Source organism: Diadema antillarum, unplaced genomic scaffold, assembly GCF_040938485.1.
Source record: "Diadema antillarum isolate AM-2024a unplaced genomic scaffold, OU_Dant_1.0 seq00000437_RagTag, whole genome shotgun sequence".
Classification (NCBI taxonomy): domain Eukaryota; kingdom Metazoa; phylum Echinodermata; class Echinoidea; order Diadematoida; family Diadematidae; genus Diadema; species Diadema antillarum.
The window spans coordinates 1,368,996-1,391,309 of NW_027271414.1; the positions used below are offsets into that span (position 1 = coordinate 1,368,996).

The 22,314-nt window shown below is 40.4% G+C and overlaps 1 protein-coding gene across 1 annotated transcript in view; it reads right to left on the bottom strand.

Annotated features, from left to right (window-relative positions):
• Positions 1–22,314, bottom strand: part of LOC139732580 (titin-like) — a 207,988-nt gene that overhangs the window by 138,771 nt on the left and 46,903 nt on the right. The window contains exons 14-20 of the mRNA XM_071643433.1: positions 13,885–14,056; positions 12,078–12,341; positions 10,846–11,115; positions 4,702–5,025; positions 3,990–4,275; positions 2,669–2,840; positions 1,844–1,961 (exon numbers count right to left, since the gene is read on the bottom strand). Coding sequence (XP_071499534.1) covers positions 1,844–1,961; positions 2,669–2,840; positions 3,990–4,275; positions 4,702–5,025; positions 10,846–11,115; positions 12,078–12,341; positions 13,885–14,056 — 1,606 coding nt within the window. The remainder of the gene's footprint in view (positions 1–1,843; positions 1,962–2,668; positions 2,841–3,989; positions 4,276–4,701; positions 5,026–10,845; positions 11,116–12,077; positions 12,342–13,884; positions 14,057–22,314) is intronic.

A 22,314-nucleotide genomic window follows, 5' to 3' on the forward strand; every position in this document is an offset into this window, starting at 1 on the left:
TCTTGCTCCCCTCCCTCCTCCCCCCTCTCTCTCTCTCTCTCTCTCTCTCTTTCTCTCTTTCTCTCACCTAAACTCCGTCTAAATGAATATTTGCACTCATGGCTACTTGTAGCTCAGCTCTTCTGCTGTCCATTGTGTCAAATAGTGATAAATAAGATTTTATTCTTATAGACAACATTCTTACACGAACAAGAAAAAAAAAATGATAAAAACAACAGCAACAACAACAACAAAAAGAAGCCGCCTTAATTGATTCCAGAGCGGAAAATGGTAGGATTATTGAGATCAGCGTTCATATTAAGGAATGATGTAGATATGAAATACCGCGTGTCACACAGACATTTTGGAGAAGAAAATGCAAGACGAGAACACAAACAAACACATTTCTTGGTCGGACACATTGCTGTTGACATAGTACATGGATAATAGTACATCAAAATCCGTCTGAAGTTTGCAAGTTACTACGTCTCTGAGAATGCATACAATATACTTATCACCTGTGTAATAATCGCATTTATTATATTGTATTACGTAAACCATGAATACACAGGGTATGCATGTACAGATCACGTCTTAATATCACATCTTTAAACTTTGATCAAGGGGTTGGGGGCTATGAGGTCAACGAAATCCGGCATGGGGTCACAGTAACTCTCATGTACAAATGTGAAGGTAAATGAATGTGCTAGGTGCAATGATTGGGGCGGATACGAACACCAAATGCCCTGTTGAATGACGCAACAGAAGTGATTGGACGTCAACATAAAACAGAAGTAGTCACCCAAAGACAGCTTGGCCATAGAGCCACTATGAGCGAAATGATAGCCAGAGTGGCGGATCCAGAGGGGGCGCACCAAGCGCGCGCCCCCTCTGAAAACAAAAGAAATAAAAAGGAAAGAGGGGGTACTTGTGCCCCCCCCCCTCCTTTACGGAATTTCTTGATGCGCCCCTGCAGAGGGTTCTCGTTTAAAAGTTGCCTTCATTTTTCTGTTCATTTACATGTTTTATTATTTTTTGTTTTGGTTTACTTGTTTCTCTGTTTGTTTGCATTCTTTGTTTGATTTGGTTTTTGCTCTGTTTTGTTTTGTTGTTTTTTTCGCAATCATTCGTGCCGCCTTCAACAGGGCCCTGGAGAACCCATTCGCGGAATCCAGTGGGTATTTGCAATGATGGTAGATACTAGCTCGAAAAGGGGGCAATGATGTTTCTTTTCTTTTTTATGGACACATAAGGACGATACATTTGAATCATTCATAATAGATAAAGACAAAAGATATTAATAAACAACAATGATATGAATATCTAATACCTTGTGTGTTTCCATGCGATAGTCATTTTACAAGCCACCACCACCACTTACGAGGTCCGTAACACCTCTACCAAAACGTCATTCTATACCATACTTTTGAGTTATCTATAAATTATAGAGATGTTGTTTCTGTCGCGAGGTACTAGTGCGCTCCTTTCCTTTCGAACTGCATATGACGTATATATATATAGAAGTTTCTCTCGGAAATGATGCAAAGTCATGTTATTTTAGTACAAAGAACTTCCACACACAGCTCATGAAGAGCATCACGAATCATTACAAAATAAGAATATAAATGAATGAATTAACGTAGTTATAATAATCATGTTGGTATACATTTGTACACAATGATATGTGTATGATGCACATTGTAGTATAGAACTATGTATATGTGCATAAAGAAAAAAAAAATCCGACATATCCTTGTATTTGTTTCGGTACTATAGATGTAAACGTTTCGATTGTCATTTCGCTCTGAAAGTAAGATACAAACCAACAAACCCGGGGACAAGAAGGGGAAAACCAGCCACCTACCTGGCTCTGTAGGTCCCATGATGGTCGGGGCCTCGGCCATCTCAAAGGCGGCAAGCTCCAGGGACTCCAACTCCTCCGGTATCTGTTCAGGCTCCTCCAAGAGGGTTGGTAGCTCTTGCTGATAGTACGACAATGATATCAACGAGAATGCAATGAGGATTCAAACAAAGATGTGACGTCATCGATGGTTATCATCACGTGGTTTGTACCACGTGACACTAGTCTGGCTCACAGTCGTTTGTACTTATACAACTAAATCGCATGGATGTGATTCGATAAGGTTGAACTGTAATGTGTGGTTTGTCTTGCATGAGATACATGCGGACATATGAAAGAAATACTTTACAGAAACTGCGAGTCAAATATGAAGTTAATTTTCTAGGAACAAAATGCAAGATGTCTCATCAAATATGGACATTGAATAAGACAGTTGTGGAATTTGCAATTATTACTTGTTTCACGGAATGGTAATATCATTTTCAACCACAAACGGAACTAGCTGGGGTGATGTTTTGGAAACATGAGCAACTTCGAAATTCAGATTTTTCTTGTTTCATATCCATTGTAGTTGAAGCTTCAATGTTTTGTTTTTCTCCTCGTTTGTATCTATTCTGTGGCCGACATTCAAACGATGTACAATTGCACTTTCAGAGAAATGAAAACAGTATGGAAAACACAAACAAGGAAAACGGAAAGACACGGAGGTAATTTCGAAATGAAAGCAGGAAGAAAAGAAAGCTGTTGAGAACGCAGAGGAATAAACAATCATTCCAAAGTATAATTTATCAGGGATTGCATTTATTCCGATGCCGTCCATTGACTCACCTCTTGCTCCTCGTGTAATTTCTTCATTGCCTGCAGGGTCTTTAGGATGACCCGGAAGTCGTAGATGCCATGTTGTTTGAGGACATTTTCGTAGTCCTTCGGGTCGATATCCCTCAGTATTTCCGTAATGTCAATTTCCTCCTCTGCTTTCTGCATCTCCTGAGATCCGCGTCTGGGCGCAGAGGAAAATAGCATTTCGACGGGGATGGTTTAGTATTGGTAGAGATGCAGACTGGGCATTTAAACTTTTTGCGAGATATCAAGAAACCACTAGTGAAATAGTACAGGGCATATCATCCTAACAGGAATTCAAAGCTTATTTGATGAAAATCAGTTTTGAATGACTGAGACATCCAAAACAACAAAGCGATCGTAACAAAAGGTGGGTCCCAACTTTAAACAGGATTGCTATGTTTTGGTTATCTCAGCCATTTCAAACAAAATTTTCATCAAATAAACGTTGAATTCCTTTTTGAATTACGTGCTCTTTCATATTTCATAAGAGGTTTCTCATTATCTCACCATAAATCTTAGAAACCTGAAGTTAGGTCTCAACCAAAAATATACCATCCCTTTAACCCTTTCAGCGCCAAGGACGTTGGAGAGGATGTACAACGCTATGGGGTTTTCAGTGGGAATCGGCACTCAGAGTATACAAAGCATTACGTCATAAAGCAGCGGAAGTTGCATATGACCGTAGAGGTCGTGTTCTAATTAATTCTATTATACGTGACATCATTTCAAGTCTAATACACATTTACACATGCTACTTTTTTTTCAACTTGGGGGGCAACTGCTCCTTATAGTCATAAACGTACCAAGAGTATCCACTACGGTGATGATACAGGTTATGCTTTTACAGAGGCTACAACAAGCGCTTACAATATCAAGAGTAATATCATATAGACCAATGACAATGTTAGAAATTGCAATGATCATGATAATGACTTAATGAAGACAACATCAAAAGCACGCATTTATTTTCTTCCCTTTAAAAAATGCGATGGGAACACCTGGTCCAAATGATGATGATGATAATGATGATGATGATGATGATAATAATAATAATAATAATAATAATAATAATAATAATAACAACAATAACAATAACAATAGCAGTAATGATAATAGTAATAATAGTAACGATAATAACAATAATAATAACGATGATGATAATAATAATACTTATAATATTAATAATGTTAACTATAATAATGATAATAACAATTATCATCATCATCATCATCAAAATCATCATGATAATCATATTCATAATCAGAATCAGAATCAGAATCATAAATAATCGTAATCTCAATCTCACTGTCTGAGGGACATCTTCCTCTTCATCAGTTCCTCGGGCGGCTTCGGCGTGACCATCATGGAGACGGCCTGCTTCGCCTCACCGGCCTCGTTCTTCGCCACGATGAGGTACTTGCCGGCGTCCTTGGGCGTCACCTCGTGGAAGACGACCTTGTGCTCTTGGGTCTCCTCGTCGAAGAGGAATGAGACGTCGGTGTTCTCCTCCGTGATCTCCTTCCACTCCTTGGTCCACTTGATCTCCGGGGTCGGGTATCCAGTGACTTTGTAGCGGAAGATTGCTGACATGCCTGAATGAAAAAAGTTTTCAAATTAAGACTAGCTATTATGACGTCATATTCCGTGACCAACTTCACGGCCCTGTTTCATATAGAGTTGCGATGGATCTTATCTAAAATCCTCTAGATGTGCATATCCCCCCTCAGGAGGTGAGCAGTTGAGCGGACTTATTGACTTGCATCTTTTCGCACCAGAAGAAGATACAAATGTAAATCTATTTGGTATGGTTTGACTTCAAAGGTTGAATCTTCTACAGCCAGTACAGAAAAGGGGGAAAGAATGACGTGTCCATTGCGTATGGGCATTTCATGTTATTAGAGATCATCTTAATGACATAGTAGCTCCACAGTTTTTAACTCGTTACAGTGATTATAGACACTTTAAATGAAACACAGTCAAAGGTGGAGCGGAAATCAGCAAAGTAATTACAGACATACCTTCTGACGTGTCAACCGCTTTTGGCCGCTGTGTAAAGACTGGTTCCTTGAGCGTGTGGACCACGAGTTTGACCGGTATCTCCATGTCGTCCACGATGACCGTGTATTTCCCGGCATCGGAAGCGACGAGGTCACTGATCTCCAGCTCGGACACCAGACCCTTGTTGGTAATCTTGTGTCGCTTATCCTTGCGGATAATCTTCCCGTCCCTCTTCCATTTGACGCCGGCCTTGGCCGCGTCCCCGCTCAGCTCGCAGACGAACGTGGCCGTTTGTTTCTCTCGTGTCTCAATGTCTTCGGGTTTGGTCACGACTTTGATAGTCTCTGTGAACAGACGTTTACACAGTGATATTTGCATTAAAAGCCAAGAACAGCATCGTTTTCAATAATCTAGTAATTTCGGTGACCAAGAACTAGACTTGGGACCCACGATCTATGGTAGTAATGGATTAGATAATTCCCTTTATCTTATCCAGAAAGAAAAGCATGGAAAGAAGTTTAGAGAATTGATGTAACCTCTGAACATAGATATTATTGATCTGTACATAAAGATACATTTACCGATAACGAGGAATAAAGAAGAGAGAATTAAATATCTGGTAAGTTAAAAAAAACATGATGATCAGAAGGTCAGAATCTACTACATATCTTTTTAGACATTTCCTCCGCTTTGTATAGAAAAAAATAGAAACACAACATCTGACACCAATAAATGACAAGAAAGGTATGATGTAATTTACATCGTCATCACTATTATTTATGGAAACAGAACATAAATATAAGTCATCATAAAACACAAGAGTTTATATTTTGTCATTAAAGCTCTTCTTCATCAGGCACCATGTTACGACGAATATCATGGTTGGTTTGTGGCATGCTAAGAATATCCATCAAAACTACAAAGAGATATTGATACACGGATATCACCAATTATCGACATGTTCTTCAAGTTAATATTGTCGTCGAACACAACATTGATTTTAAAGTTTGGTTAAACAGACATCCTTAGTAAAGCGGTTTGAGGTACAGAGTCAAGTAGAGTCCTACGTCATTGCGTATGCATAATAGGTACATTGCGAAATAACAAACAAGCAAGTATAAGAGCATCTAAACAAAACAAAGTTATGACATTAGCTTGGAGTACATCATTAGAGAACATTATACCATCAGTTTGTGAGGATTGCATTAGTTGCCAATTTGCGTGTTATTTGCCGCTATTAAATCAGCCAGCGAGCGTTGTGCATTATAAAGTCATTATCGCCCTAATTTCAAACACATCAGGGTGTGAGCCATTGACATATTGCACAGACTTCACGTCCTTTGCTTAGTATATGACAAAGGAAATGACACTCTGCGCAGTAAAGGATAATACACTTTGTTTAGGAAATGCCCACTCTGTTTTAACACACAGCTATTCGCATTTTGCACGCAAGAATTATTTCTTCACACAAAATTAGGTTAAAACGCTATTATACGTTATAATACGCTCAGTACTTGCTTTACAAGTGGCAACACCAAACAGAAAACATACCGAGCCCTATTTCAACAAGTGGCTTTGCCAGGGAAACAACTGCACAGATACTCGCGGCCCATTGGTCATTTCTGTCTGCTACCATGGTAACTATCATATTGTATATTTCAGTTGTGGCAAACTGCTTTATGAAAGAGGGCCCGTGCGTCGGAGTTTGTATGGAGCGCAGTTAGATTTGTGAAACAGAATTACGGTCAGTGCAAATCCGTAATTACAAGAATATAGATTCAACGGCCAAGTTACTATACTATTGCAGTGAAACCATTAACAGCTCACGCTAGATTTTCCCCACATCAACCTTTGAAAACGAACTAAGCTCTAATCACGAGAATTTCTGTGACGATTCACTTCATTCCTTCTTAATTCTTCTACAGGAAGAATTGTCAGTCGTCATTCTTTTCATTATTTGGTGACCAAAATTGGGTGGAGGGTAGAAAAATGGTTCTTCTTTTCATTTCTTACATGTATCACCATGCGAAAGCTCAGCATCAGTTGAACATGTGGGCTCCACTTGTTTATGTCATGCAAATGGCATACATCGTTTATGAACCTGCGCCTGGTACAAGTATATTGACATGTTTTCCATCTTTTTTTACATTAAAAAGCAATTGGCGTCAACGAAAGATGATAAAAACAAGAGTCCGTAAATAACATCGTAATTACCAAAAAAACCCGTATTTACTCGTTCTACCATCATTTACTCCGTTTATACAAATGCATACAGGGATATCAACATTAAAAAAAAAACACGAAAGATATACTCGCGTTACGCTAAATGTTAGCAACGGAAATGTTAGCTGTACAAGAGGTGCAAGGTTTGATGTTAGTGCACAGGTTTACAGCGATACGACAAGACACATGGTCAAAAAGTTAGATACACGTGGAGATGAGACGTTAATGCGCCCAAGACCCCAAAAGAAAGTGAATGAAATATCATATGGAGGTTTGTGTGGAGAGTGAAGGGGGTGCAGTGCAAGTACGTGCTTTGGTCTAAACATACAGGTGGTGTCCATGTTCTATACACCTGATCCTTTTTCTTATAACTGAATTTAATGGCTAGCGGCAACAGCATTCCAAAGCTTACCACATAAATTTTGCATGTTTTGAGGCCCGTCTGCTTTCAATTTGGGGTATAACAGGGTGAACAATTTGTATTGCATTTTTACGAGAATTTTTAGCTTGCATTGTGCAGAGGAAAGTGCAAGGAATAAAATTTATGTTTTGGTGGTGCAAGGGAAGGGGACGGCCGCTGGAGAAGGGGTTTGGATTCAATTACAAACAACAAAACAGGAAAGTGGGGTATGACATGAATATTTTGTTTGGGTCAGCTTGCAAGATTTAACGGGCATAAGCAAAAGGGTAAAATGAAGAAACTTTCTTCATATCAAAGATACAACTTTTATTGCAGTATGTAAAAACAGTGTCACTTGATTGATATGGTTCATTAAATATCGTTATGTTTATATGTTCCTCCTTCGTTCTGACGGGGTATATTAGAAAGCGTGAATTAATCGTCAATCAACTAGAATAAATTAGAACTGGTGTACATACATAATACATACAGTAATATTAATACAGAAACATATTCATACATACAGATGTACACGTAACCATACACAAGAGCTTTAGTAATGCATTACTAGTATATGTTACTTACGTTGATTAGGACATCTGCTATTAACGTATGCTTTATTACACCCGGAAGAGCGCAAAAAATCTCTTTGTTCAGTTTTCTCTTTTATCATCGTATGACATTTATGAACTGAGTTCCCCCCTCCCCCCAAAAAAAGACGCCAACAACAACTAGAACTCTCCAAAGTTTGGATCATCCGTGAATGACATTTAAGAAATATTGGAAATACCTCTGTAGAGAATGTCTTGCATTTTCTTTATTTACTGTTCACTTAAACCAGTAAACAGTGGAGATTCTGAAGCAAAGAGATTTGAAGCGTTTGTCAACGTATCATCTTCTATAGCTTTCAACAAAGTTAAGCGCAGTTTAATATCACACATTTGTTGTGTTTACGCTTCTGTTGAAAGAGCGTGTTATGAGACCAAATTAAAAGCTTATCGTTTCTGTTACAGCGTTAAATGCTATAGTTTAGTCATTTTGAAGCGGATGGAGGTAAGATCTCGGTATACATGTAGCATGTATAGACAGTGACTTCTGGCCAACGTGCCCTCTTTTTCTGGGAAATCTAGATTCCCAGAGAAACTCAGCAAGAAAATGAAATGACAAAGAGGATTTTTGAGATTGCGTGCTTTTAAACCTGATGTTCGAAACATTTGAAGTGAGCATCTCGTCGTATTTTAGACAAGGTTAGATGTAACTATGGAGCAAGAATTAATTTTGTGTACTTTTCCATTATTCCGCTTCAAAGTGACGATTACATACCAAAGCGAGAATGCCAATTAATGATCATTACGTAGGTGAAAGTAGTCGATACGTACATTTATTGAGACATTAACACTTACCTGTGATAGTATGTGTGAGAAAATGAGTTTAATTACCAAGTGTAAGTAAAGCTGTGTAAGTAATGTGCCATAACATCTTCTAGAGTACAAACATGTGATATATATATTCCAAGTATGATAGATATATGTTATACGTTACAGCATGTAAGCGGAGTAAGCACTCGGTAGTTATGACAAAAGAAAACTAGTAATGCTGCATAATATTCCTCACCTTCATGGGATAATGCTCATTTCTTACTAAACCAGTAAGACGAGCGTTAGTGTTTTCTTGACAAGTAGAAATAGGCCATTAACTTGAGAAGACATGGTAACAGTAACAAGAGAAGATGACTGACAGAACTTACATTTTGTGAACACTGTTTACGTTAATGAAAAGGTTTAAACCACTGCGGAGCTAGTTTTAAGTTTGATGTGGCCAGGGATGTTGGGCCAATTCAAATGCGTTCAACAGTTTTTTCTCCCTTTTTTTTGCTACTTTCTTTCTCCCTTTTTTTTTTAAAGAATGGTAAAATAAGGATGATCTCTATACAAATCACACGAGGTATTAGCATTACCCCTTAAAGGTGTAGGAATTGTTAGCGCATGAATATAAACTCGCTACGTGAATAAGACACACCGAATTTTGCGGATAAATACTTGCTGAAAATATTATTGTTGCGGAGAGTAGAGAGGCGCGTGGTATTAGTGCATCCACCACCAAATAGTTCGTGTTATGACACATAAATATGTCACCTCTCAACGTAATACTGCCCGCTGAGGTTTTGTCCCTAGCGCTGATCGTGAACTCCGTCTCGTCCTCCTCGTCGATGTCGTGGACGATCAGCCGCCTCGTGAGCCCGTCTTCTTCGATCTCGAATTTGGCGGAGGGCGTGAGCTCTGTGCCATGCCTCCGCCAAGTAACCTTTGCCCTAGGATTGTTCACGCTGCACTCAAACACGGCGCTACTTGAGCGGCGTGCGTACATGTGTGTGAGGGGAGTGATCTCCATGGGGATTTCTACGGGCAATCATGGGGGAAGAATTCTTAAGAGTATGCTGGCATGCGGCAAAATCCGTATACTGTAGTCGTATATTAAGTACGCATAGAGACTCGTTCTAGTCAAGAGCATGGTAGACTATATAGAACAAACAAACATAGGCAAGAATTTGGCCAAAATTAGCGGCTTCCATATATACAGAGAACCTTCAATGAAACACTTTTTTCATTAGATATCTGAAAAAAAATAACAGAAAGGTCCCTCTGTTAATATACTTATACTGTGACGACGAGTGTTATTTCATTCACACTTCTCCTTTCTCTGAAAAAAGATCTCTGCAAATCTAATAAAGTCAAATAAACGTCATACAGATGCACGGAATATAACATTGTACAATATATGAAAGGAGTGATAATGACTGAGTAGATCAATGCTCTTATATGTTACCTTGAAGACACACTTCATAATATTCTACAAATTTATACCAGTACTTTAATTTTTACTTTTTTTGGGTGCGGGGAGGGGGAGGGAAATATAACAAATTCCCGAGGGTTTCAAATTTACAGAAAAATAGAAGAAAACCACCCAGGATGTTAATTTCGATTATTTTAGCTCTCTATTATCTTCACTTTTACAGGTATCACATTTCTACATTCAGTTTTGCTCGTATTCGTTTCGGCAGACTACATTCTGTACATGGAGACATGTTGTAAACAATGGAGGGTGTAAAGGAAATGAATTATACATTATTGTTATGATTCTTCTTTTTTTGTTGTTTTTACCGTGTTGGATCAAAAGCGATTTACGGTATCATACCTGCCATCCTGGGCTCACGGCAAATTATTTCAGTGCCAGAAAGTTTTGCTAAACTGGGAATTCAAATCAGTCTCCCATTCTTCAATCTTAAATCATTTTTGCAAAAATGTGATGTCAAGATATTCTAAAGATAAACAAGGAATAGCCCAACTACGTAACATAAGAAAAGTCGACAGGTGCTCCTTCGACAATGCACGCAATTTGCTACTACTAATGGTTACCTTATCACTACTAATGGTTGCCTTGTTGTATACTGTGTCAAGGACAATTTCAAACGATGGTCGGGAGGGGGCAAAACATGAGAACTGTACGAGAGTGGCCAATGGGCGTGCACGCATTATCTCACCTGTAACGGAGAGCTGCATAACGGACTTATCACGCGGCAATACGCAGGTGTACTCGGCCGCATCCTCCGGAGCGATGTTCTTGACGATGAGGCGACGGCGTCGCCCGTCCGTTTTCACCTCATACTTGTCCTCCTGGGTGACGTCAATGGGCTCGCCGTTCTTCAACCACGTGACCTCGCCCTTGCTGTGGCTGAGCTCGCACACGAGCTCGGCGTTCTCGTTCTCGGTGATGGTCAGTGGCTTCAGATGACCGGCGAATGTGGCAGGTACTAGAAAAAAGAAAAAACCCGACCAACACTTTAAACATGAATTTCGCTTCCTCCTGAAAATTTGAGGAGAATTAGTTTGAGTGTGAACAAATCCTTTATCAGAGTCGACCTCTCTCTGATATATATTATACAGATACTGATTCTTCAGCGGTGTAGGCCTAAGAGTATAATACTTGACATCCCCGCGGGACTTATGTTTCCTCGAGAGATTACATCTTCCCGAAGAACTGAGAGAAGAGGGAAAATAGTCATCTCGGGAGAAAAAATAAATAAATCATAAATCCCCAGAGGACTGTGATACCTTATGTTACAAGAATAGACGAGGCAATAATTATTTCTATAATGATCTATAGAAATATTTATCCTTTCATTTCAGCAGCCAGTTAAATTCTGGAGTTATATTACCTTACATGACGTCACTGCAAGCATAACAGGGCCATATGATTCAATCCTCGCTGCATTATTCACGTGATTGCAATGTGACCAATCAGCGACCAGTATTTATGTACACCATTGATATGTAAATGGACGTAGCACAGGAGGTGATGGGGACTTCTTACACATATAGGCTAGATTAAAGGCGCTGTTTAGCATTGGGAGCAGTGATTTAAAAAAAAAATTTTGAGTATGCATATGTGTAGGTCAGTTGTATCACTAAACATCCCACCATACAAAACTGTTGCAATAAAGCCAGAAATACAGTGTATGAGGAAATATCACTATTTTTCTCAGTAAACCATAACCGTACATGGTTTATTCTAGAAACAATTTTTATACCTATTGTTTACATTTTTTACATTTATCTATACTTAACATTAATTTTTTTCTTTATTATACTGATTAACATTTTTACTTTGGTTGTTTCTATCCCTAACTCATCACATTTCAGAACCATTTTGAGGCACTAAAGCTGGGTTTTGGTTTCATCTGCAAAAGTGGTAAATAATGCTTTTAAGACTCACTTTGCACTTCCACTGAAGCAGTGGTCTTGTCCTTTGGTAGCTGACAGGTGTACCTGGCCCCGTCGACCGGAACTGCGTCGTGGATGACCAGGACTCGTCTGGTCCCGTCTTCCTTCAACTCGTACTTGTCGCTGGGGGTGATTACCTTGCTGTGCTTGACCCATTCCACCTTGGCTGCCTGGTCATTGACCTCGCACTCCAGCTCGACGACATCGCCCTTGAAGACCTTTGCTGGTTTGACCTTCTGCGTAAATGCCCACTCCTCTGAGGGGGGAAATTGGACAATGAATTAACACACCTAAAAGTTAAAGGGAACCCAAACTCAAAGAGCAATGCGGACTGAGTGAAAGCAGCAACATCAGTGAAAATTTGAGGAAAATCGGACAATCGATGCGAAAGTTATGAATTTTTAGAGTTTTGGTGTTTGAACCGTTGGATGAGGACACTATTAGAGGTTACGACGTTTGTGTGGACAACAATATAAAGAAAATATTAAGAAAATTCCAAGAAAATTCATTTTTCTAGCATCATGAAAGAGCACTTGACTAACCGCTTTCAGAAAGCGGGAGGAATAATTGCTACCCTTAACATATGTCAGTATCAAGTTGATGGAATGTGTAATTTTCGTGAAAAATGAATTTTGGAGGAATTCTTTATATTTTCTTTGTCCACACGTGACGCCATAACCTCTAGTAGTCTCCTCATCCAGCGGTTCCAACACCAAAACTTTAAAAATTCATAACTTTTGCATTGATTGTCCGATTTCCCTCACACTTTCACTGGTATGTTCTACTAATGTTGCTGCTTTCACTCAATCCACATTTCTCTCTGGGTTTGTGTTTCCTTAAACAAGACATAACCATCGACCTTTCCCACACAGCTTTATGAATAGAGCGCACCGAAGTAAAAAAAAAATCTAAGCAAACCGATTTCCATCTCCAACATATTAAATGAATGACACGAATGGGCATAAAACGAACGAATGCATGTGCATTTTCGCGGACTTTATCAGGCTATATCTGAATAGAGACGATATACTCAATTTGACTGTCTTAACCAGACTGTCAGTCAGTGTATCACAACTGCTGCTAAGGTAAATAGAACATGATAGTGAAATCATGATTGCTAATTTCTCAAAAACGTCATATCAAAGATAAAACGTCTTTACCGGCACTTTTCATTAACAGGAAAAAGCCATATCAACAGATCAAAGAAAATAGCTTTCATGCAGCGGCATATGGCGCAATTTTTAAGGTCACTGAAGCTCGATACGTTTCACGTCCACTCGAAATTTGGAAAAACGCTGTATTCGTATCAACTCACGTGATAGTACTTCCACACACAATGACTTCGTAGTTCTGTCTTTTCATGTTCTGCTTCTATCAATGGCTTACACATACAGAGCAATATCGTGTAAAATGACAATATTGTTCTGATTATTTTGCTCGGTCCCGCAATACTCATTTCTTCCGTTTGATTTTCATGAGAATTGAATTAATGATATGTAATGAAAACTGAAATTTTCTTTTTCATTTACCTTTGTACATTTGCTCTCTCTTCCTAGATTTCTCATATACATTGCAGACTCTTTGATGAATTTAATTTAAATTTGAATCTGAACTAAATTGATCTGACCTAATACTGCTGGTGTAGTTACCGCCTAACATTAACATGAAACTCCTAATATTGAAATAGAAGAAGTTAGAGTTACTCTATTTTTGGCCTTATTTATCTCCGCACGTTTGTACTGTTGTGTTTCATAACCTTTTCCAAGTTGGTGGAGTTGTCTGCCTATGACGTCACTCACCTGGTTTGAGCTTTTGAACCGCGGCGACTTCGATGGGAGCAATCTCTGTTGGGGCGCCCTCTACTGGTGAGATCTCCTCAGCCTTGATGGGTGCTGCCTCGACCAGAGGCTCGGAAGGAACTTCGTCAGCCCGCTTCAGCGTGACTTCCGTCTCCTGAACGTCAGCTTTCGCCTGGAGAGCACAAATTTTCATCTAAAGTGTAAGTTTTTGCCATTGATATTTTATAGACTTTATACAATCATCAAGCGTAAGCTCAGGAGGACAGGAAAAAAATCTCCAAAGAAAAAAAGACTATAGGCCTATCCGGAATCACATTAAAATGAAACATTGCCAACAACTTTGATATGATATAATTGGATGAATTATTATATGCATAAGTGACAGCAAAACTTTCCCATGTGTTTGAATACACATTGGTATCTGAATTCATACCTCCACCAGTTGGACTATATTATCATCCTTCAACCTTCGCAAATGCATTGAGTACGAGTAGGTCGTAGTATAGAATCACACGAATAATATGGCACAACTTTCCATGAGAAGAAACACACAGTGCAACATGAAAATATAGCTTGAGTAGATTTTTATCTTCTTTTAAAGCAAGTGTCTAAAGTCGTCAAAGTTTGGCAGGTAAACTGATATCAGTCTCAAAAGAGTTGATAACCATACATGGTTATATACATTGTGCAAACGGGAAATACGAACATATATGGATGGGTAACTGTCACGACTGTAACGCATTGACCATTAGACACAAAAACGTCGCACAAATCCAGACTAATAACAAAAATAATCATAGAAACGTATGGAAATATTTTTTCAGTTTTTTTTTTTACCAAACATGATAAGAGTTTACTCAACTGCTTTATATGCAAAAGTTATATAATTACAGTACTTAAGTTCTTACAACCTTATTCCTTGAAAGTCATAAACCTTACATAAGAGACGAATAAACGCTTGTTTGGGGATAATCCGTCACAGACAACACAGTTGTAGGTATGATAAGCAAAAAAAAAAAAAAAAGAGAAGCTAAAATCAGCTAAAGGGTTTTTACCACACTCGGTTTTTTTTTCAATATCAATCGTGACGTGCTTCGTTACATTGATATGATTCACGTTTAAGTAAAAAGCAATTTCTCAGTGATTCCGTTGCGTTATGACCTCTTTTTATAATAAAAGATTACGTAACATTCGAAATCTGTCATACCTTCAGTCAACGGACTACTTGTATAATGCAATTACAATCTATCATTTGTCGTCAATCGCTTCTATTCAGTAGCTGTTATGTCAAAGACATAAGATATTTTAAATTCTACTGAGTTTGGCGTATTTGGGATGTTACACTAAGCAAGAGATATGGCTGATGTTTATCGCAATGAGAAACGGTAAAAAATTAGTGCTTAGTGTCTTAACTGAGACGTTTTAATTCTGAACGAAGCATTAACATGGAAGATAGAAGGACTTTCTTTATGTTTGCATAAATATGCAAATACTAAAGAAAATGAATTATAACACGTATTCCCGTCCTCGATAGATATCATCAGTGAAAGGCAATTCAAAAGATAACTTTACCTCGGCTAATTCCTCACTCTTCCGTTTCTCAACCATTTCAATGTGCTTCCTGATCTCCTTGCTCTGGATGATACCTTTCTTTCTGAGGACCTTCTCGTAGCTCTTTGGTTCAATGTCTTTGAGGAGTTCAAATATCTCTTCTTCCTCTTCTTCCTCCCTTGTAAGTGGACGTTTCTTCATCGGTAATCGCATCTCAACAGTTTCCTCCTGCGCTTTTTCTCTCTTCTCAGGCTTGACTTCGTCTTTCTCCACTGGAGCCTCATCTTCCACATGCACCTGTACAGGTTTTTTCTTAAGCTTCAGTTTTACAGGAACCTCCTCAGCAGCTTCAGGAAGTTCAAAGGTCACCTCTTCTTCTTTCTCTTCCTTTGTTATGGGTTTCTTCTTTTCCGGAACCTTTTCTTCGGGCTTTTTAGGAGCGACAACTTCGGTTGGTTCGGCTTCCTCGGGTTTAGTTGGGGCAATTGTGATGGCTACCTCTTCGGGAATCTCCACACCTATTTGCTCCGGTTGCTCAAAGACCTGTTCAGCCAAAGTCGCTTCTTCGGCCTTTCGTTTCTCTACCATGGCAATGTGCTCTTTGATGACTTTGTATTGCGTAACACCCTTCTTGCGAAGGACTTTTTCATAATCCTTTGGCTCTTCGTCTTTCAGCAACTCGTAGATTTCCTCCTTCTCCTTTTCCTCTTTGGTGACAGGTTTGACCTTTTCTGGTTTCTTGATCTCCACCGTGATTTCTTCGGGAGCTTTCTCTTCAGGTTGGATTGGCGTGATTTCCATTACAACCTCCGTTGGCTCAGAAACTTCCTCAGCCTTGCGCGTCTCGACCATTTCGATGTGTTTCTTGATGATTTTCTGTTGAATCACACCTTTCTTTCTCAATACCTTTTCGTAGTTCTTGGGTTCTTCATCCTTGAGCAGTTCAAAGATCTCTTCTTCTTCTTTCTCTTCCTTTGTTAAAGGTTTCTTCTTTTCCGGAACCTTTTCTTCAGGCTTTTTAGGAGCAATTTCTACGACAACTTCGGTTGGTTCGGCTTCCTCGGGTTTAGTTGGAGCAATTGTGATGGCTACCTCTTCGGGAATCTCCACACCTATTTGCTCCGGTTGCTCAAAGACCTGTTCAGCCAAAGTCGCTTCTTCGGCCTTTCGTTTCTCTACCATGGCAATGTGCTCTTTGATGACTTTGTATTGCGTAACACCCTTCTTGCGAAGGACTTTTTCATAATCCTTTGGCTCTTCGTCTTTCAGCAACTCGTAGATTTCCTCCTTCTCCTTTTCCTCTTTGGTGACAGGTTTGACCTTTTCTGGTTTCTTGATCTCCACCGTGATTTCTTCGGGAGCTTTCTCTTCAGGTTGGATTGGCGTGATTTCCATTACAACCTCCGTTGGCTCAGAAACTTCCTCAGCCTTGCGCTTCTCGACCATTTCGATGTGTTTCTTGATGATTTTCTGTTGAATCACACCTTTCTTTCTCAATACCTTTTCGTAGTTCTTGGGTTCTTCATCCTTGAGCAGTTCAAAGATCTCTTCTTCTTCTTTCTCTTCCTTTGTTAAAGGTTTCTTCTTTTCCGGAACCTTTTCTTCGGGCTTTTTAGGAGCAATTTCTACGACAACTTCGGTTGGTTCGGCTTCCTCGGGTTTAGTTGGAGCAATTGTGATGGCTACCTCTTCGGGAATCTCCACACCTATTTGCTCCGGTTGCTCAAAGACCTGTTCAGCCAAAGTCGCTTCTTCGGCCTTTCGTTTCTCTACCATGGCAATGTGCTCTTTGATGACTTTGTATTGCGTAACACCCTTCTTGCGAAGGACTTTTTCATAATCCTTTGGCTCTTCGTCTTTCAGCAACTCGTATATTTCCTCCTTCTCCTTTTCCTCTTTGGTGACAGGTTTGACCTTTTCTGGTTTCTTGATCTCCACCGTGATTTCTTCGGGAGCTTTCTCTTCAGGTTGGATTGGCGTGATTTCCATTACAACCTCCGTTGGCTCAGAAACTTCCTCAGCCTTGCGCTTCTCGACCATTTCGATGTGTTTCTTGATGATTTTCTGTTGAATCACACCTTTCTTTCTCAATACCTTTTCGTAGTTCTTGGGTTCTTCATCCTTGAGCAGTTCAAAGATCTCTTCTTCTTCTTTCTCTTCCTTTGTTAAAGGTTTCTTCTTTTCCGGAACCTTTTCTTCAGGCTTTTTAGGAGCAATTTCTACGACAACTTCGGTTGGTTCGGCTTCCTCGGGTTTAGTTGGAGCAATTGTGATGGCTACCTCTTCGGGAATCTCCACACCTATTTGCTCCGGTTGCTCAAAGACCTGTTCAGCCAAAGTCGCTTCTTCGGCCTTTCGTTTCTCTACCATGGCAATGTGCTCTTTGATGACTTTGTATTGCGTAACACCCTTCTTGCGAAGGACTTTTTCATAATCCTTTGGCTCTTCGTCTTTCAGCAACTCGTAGATTTCCTCCTTCTCCTTTTCCTCTTTGGTGACAGGTTTGACCTTTTCTGGTTTCTTGATCTCCACCGTGATTTCTTCGGGAGCTTTCTCTTCAGGTTGGATTGGCGTGATTTCCATTACAACCTCCGTTGGCTCAGAAACTTCCTCAGCCTTGCGCTTCTCGACCATTTCGATGTGTTTCTTGATGATTTTCTGTTGAATCACACCTTTCTTTCTCAATACCTTTTCGTAGTTCTTGGGTTCTTCATCCTTGAGCAGTTCAAAGATCTCTTCTTCTTCTTTCTCTTCCTTTGTTAAAGGTTTCTTCTTTTCCGGAACCTTTTCTTCAGGCTTTTTAGGAGCAATTTCTACGACAACTTCGGTTGGTTCGGCTTCCTCGGGTTTAGTTGGAGCAATTGTGATGGCTACCTCTTCGGGAATCTCCACACCTATTTGCTCCGGTTGCTCAAAGACCTGTTCAGCCAAAGTCGCTTCTTCGGCCTTTCGTTTCTCTACCATGGCAATGTGCTCTTTGATGACTTTGTATTGCGTAACACCCTTCTTACGAAGGACTTTTTCATAATCCTTTGGCTCTTCGTCTTTCAGCAACTCGTAGATTTCCTCCTTCTCCTTTTCCTCTTTGGTGACAGGTTTGACCTTTTCTGGTTTCTTGATCTCCACCGTGATTTCTTCGGGAGCTTTCTCTTCAGGTTGGATTGGCGTGATTTCCATTACAACCTCCGTTGGCTCAGAAACTTCCTCAGCCTTGCGCTTCTCGACCATTTCGATGTGTTTCTTGATGATTTTCTGTTGAATCACACCTTTCTTTCTCAATACCTTTTCGTAGTTCTTGGGTTCTTCATCCTTGAGCAGTTCAAAGATCTCTTCTTCTTCTTTCTCTTCCTTTGTTAAAGGTTTCTTCTTTTCCGGAACCTTTTCTTCAGGCTTTTTAGGAGCAATTTCTACGACAACTTCGGTTGGTTCGGCTTCCTCGGGTTTAGTTGGAGCAATTGTGATGGCTACCTCTTCGGGAATCTCCACACCTATTTGCTCCGGTTGCTCAAAGACCTGTTCAGCCAAAGTCGCTTCTTCGGCCTTTCGTTTCTCTACCATGGCAATGTGCTCTTTGATGACTTTGTATTGCGTAACACCCTTCTTGCGAAGGACTTTTTCATAATCCTTTGGCTCTTCGTCTTTCAGCAACTCGTAGATTTCCTCCTTCTCCTTTTCCTCTTTGGTGACAGGTTTGACCTTTTCTGGTTTCTTGATCTCCACCGTGATTTCTTCGGGAGCTTTCTCTTCAGGTTGGATTGGCGTGATTTCCATTACAACCTCCGTTGGCTCAGAAACTTCCTCAGCCTTGCGCTTCTCGACCATTTCGATGTGTTTCTTGATGATTTTCTGTTGAATCACACCTTTCTTTCTCAATACCTTTTCGTAGTTCTTGGGTTCTTCATCCTTGAGCAGTTCAAAGATCTCTTCTTCTTCTTTCTCTTCCTTTGTTAAAGGTTTCTTCTTTTCCGGAACCTTTTCTTCAGGCTTTTTAGGAGCAATTTCTACGACAACTTCGGTTGGTTCGGCTTCCTCGGGTTTAGTTGGAGCAATTGTGATGGCTACCTCTTCGGGAATCTCCACACCTATTTGCTCCGGTTGCTCAAAGACCTGTTCAGCCAAAGTCGCTTCTTCGGCCTTTCGTTTCTCTACCATGGCAATGTGCTCTTTGATGACTTTGTATTGCGTAACACCCTTCTTGCGAAGGACTTTTTCATAATCCTTTGGCTCTTCGTCTTTCAGCAACTCGTAGATTTCCTCCTTCTCCTTTTCCTCTTTGGTGACAGGTTTGACCTTTTCTGGTTTCTTAATCTCCACCGTGATTTCTTCGGGAGCTTTCTCTTCAGGTTGGATTGGCGTGATTTCCATTACAACCTCCGTTGGCTCAGAAACTTCCTCAGCCTTTCGCTTCTCGACCATTTCGATGTGTTTCTTGATGATTTTCTGTTGAATCACACCTTTCTTTCTCAATACCTTTTCGTAGTTCTTGGGTTCTTCATCCTTGAGCAGTTCAAAGATCTCTTCTTCTTCTTTCTCTTCCTTTGTTAAAGGTTTCTTCTTTTCCGGAACCTTTTCTTCAGGCTTTTTAGGAGCAATTTCTACGACAACTTCGGTTGGTTCGGCTTCCTCGGGTTTAGTTGGAGCAATTGTGATGGCTACCTCTTCGGGAATCTCCACACCTATTTGCTCCGGTTGCTCAAAGACCTGTTCAGCCAAAGTCGCTTCTTCGGCCTTTCGTTTCTCTACCATGGCAATGTGCTCTTTGATGACTTTGTATTGCGTAACACCCTTCTTGCGAAGGACTTTTTCATAATCCTTTGGCTCTTCGTCTTTCAGCAACTCGTAGATTTCCTCCTTCTCCTTTTCCTCTTTGGTGACAGGTTTGACCTTTTCTGGTTTCTTGATCTCCACCGTGATTTCTTCGGGAGCTTTCTCTTCAGGTTGGATTGGCGTGATTTCCATTACAACCTCCGTTGGCTCAGAAACTTCCTCAGCCTTGCGTGTCTCGACCATTTCGATGTGTTTCTTGATGATTTTCTGTTGAATCACACCTTTCTTTCTCAATACCTTTTCGTAGTTCTTCGGTTCTTCATCCTTGAGCAATTCAAAGATCTCTTCTTCTTCTTTCTCTTCCTTTGTTAAAGGTTTCTTCTTTTCCGGAACCTTTTCTTCAGGCTTTTTAGGAGCAATTTCTACGACAACTTCGGTTGGTTCGGCTTCCTCGGGTTTAGTTGGAGCAATTGTGATGGCTACCTCTTCGGGAATCTCCACACCTATTTGCTCCGGTTGCTCAAAGACCTGTTCAGCCAAAGTCGCTTCTTCGGCCTTTCGTTTCTCTACCATGGCAATGTGCTCTTTGATGACTTTGTATTGCGTAACACCCTTCTTGCGAAGGACTTTTTCATAATCCTTTGGCTCTTCGTCTTTCAGCAACTCGTAGATTTCCTCCTTCTCCTTTTCCTCTTTGGTGACAGGTTTGACCTTTTCTGGTTTCTTGATCTCCACCGTGATTTCTTCGGGAGCTTTCTCTTCAGGTTGGATTGGCGTGATTTCCATTACAACCTCCGTTGGCTCAGAAACTTCCTCAGCCTTGCGCTTCTCGACCATTTCGATGTGTTTCTTGATGATTTTCTGTTGAATCACACCTTTCTTTCTCAATACCTTTTCGTAGTTCTTGGGTTCTTCATCCTTGAGCAGTTCAAAGATCTCTTCTTCTTCTTTCTCTTCCTTTGTTAAAGGTTTCTTCTTTTCCGGAACCTTTTCTTCGGGCTTTGTAGGAGCAATTTCTACGACAACTTCGGTTGGTTCGGCTTCCTCGGGTTTAGTTGGAGCAATTGTGATGGCTACCTCTTCGGGAATCTCCACACCTATTTGCTCCGGTTGCTCAAAGACCTGTTCAGCCAAAGTCGCTTCTTCGGCCTTTCGTTTCTCTACCATGGCAATGTGCTCTTTGATGACTTTGTATTGCGTAACACCCTTCTTGCGAAGGACTTTTTCATAATCCTTTGGCTCTTCGTCTTTCAGCAACTCGTAGATTTCCTCCTTCTCCTTTTCCTCTTTGGTGACAGGTTTGACCTTTTCTGGTTTCTTGATCTCCACCGTGATTTCTTCGGGAGCTTTCTCTTCAGGTTGGATTGGCGTGATTTCCATTACAACCTCCGTTGGCTCAGAAACTTCCTCAGCCTTGCGTGTCTCGACCATTTCGATATGTTTCTTGATGATTTTCTGTTGAATCACACCTTTCTTTCTCAATACCTTTTCGTAGTTCTTGGGTTCTTCATCCTTGAGCAGTTCAAAGATCTCTTCTTCTTCTTTCTCTTCCTTTGTTAAAGGTTTCTTCTTTTCCGGAACCTTTTCTTCAGGCTTTTTAGGAGCAATTTCTACGACAACTTCGGTTGGTTCGGCTTCCTCGGGTTTAGTTGGAGCAATTGTGATGGCTACCTCTTCGGGAATCTCCACACCTATTTGCTCCGGTTGCTCAAAGACCTGTTCAGCCAAAGTCGCTTCTTCGGCCTTTCGTTTCTCTACCATGGCAATGTGCTCTTTGATGACTTTGTATTGCGTAACACCCTTCTTGCGAAGGACTTTTTCATAATCCTTTGGCTCTTCGTCTTCCAGCAACTCGTAGATTTCCTCCTTCTCCTTTTCCTCTTTGGTGACAGGTTTGACCTTTTCTGGTTTCTTGATCTCCACCGTGATTTCTTCGGGAGCTTTCTCTTCAGGTTGGATTGGCGTGATTTCCATTACAACCTCCGTTGGCTCAGAAACGTCCTCAGCCTTGCGCGTCTCGACCATTTCGATGTGTTTCTTGATGATTTTCTGTTGAATCACACCTTTCTTTCTCAATACCTTTTCGTAGTTCTTGGGTTCTTCATCCTTGAG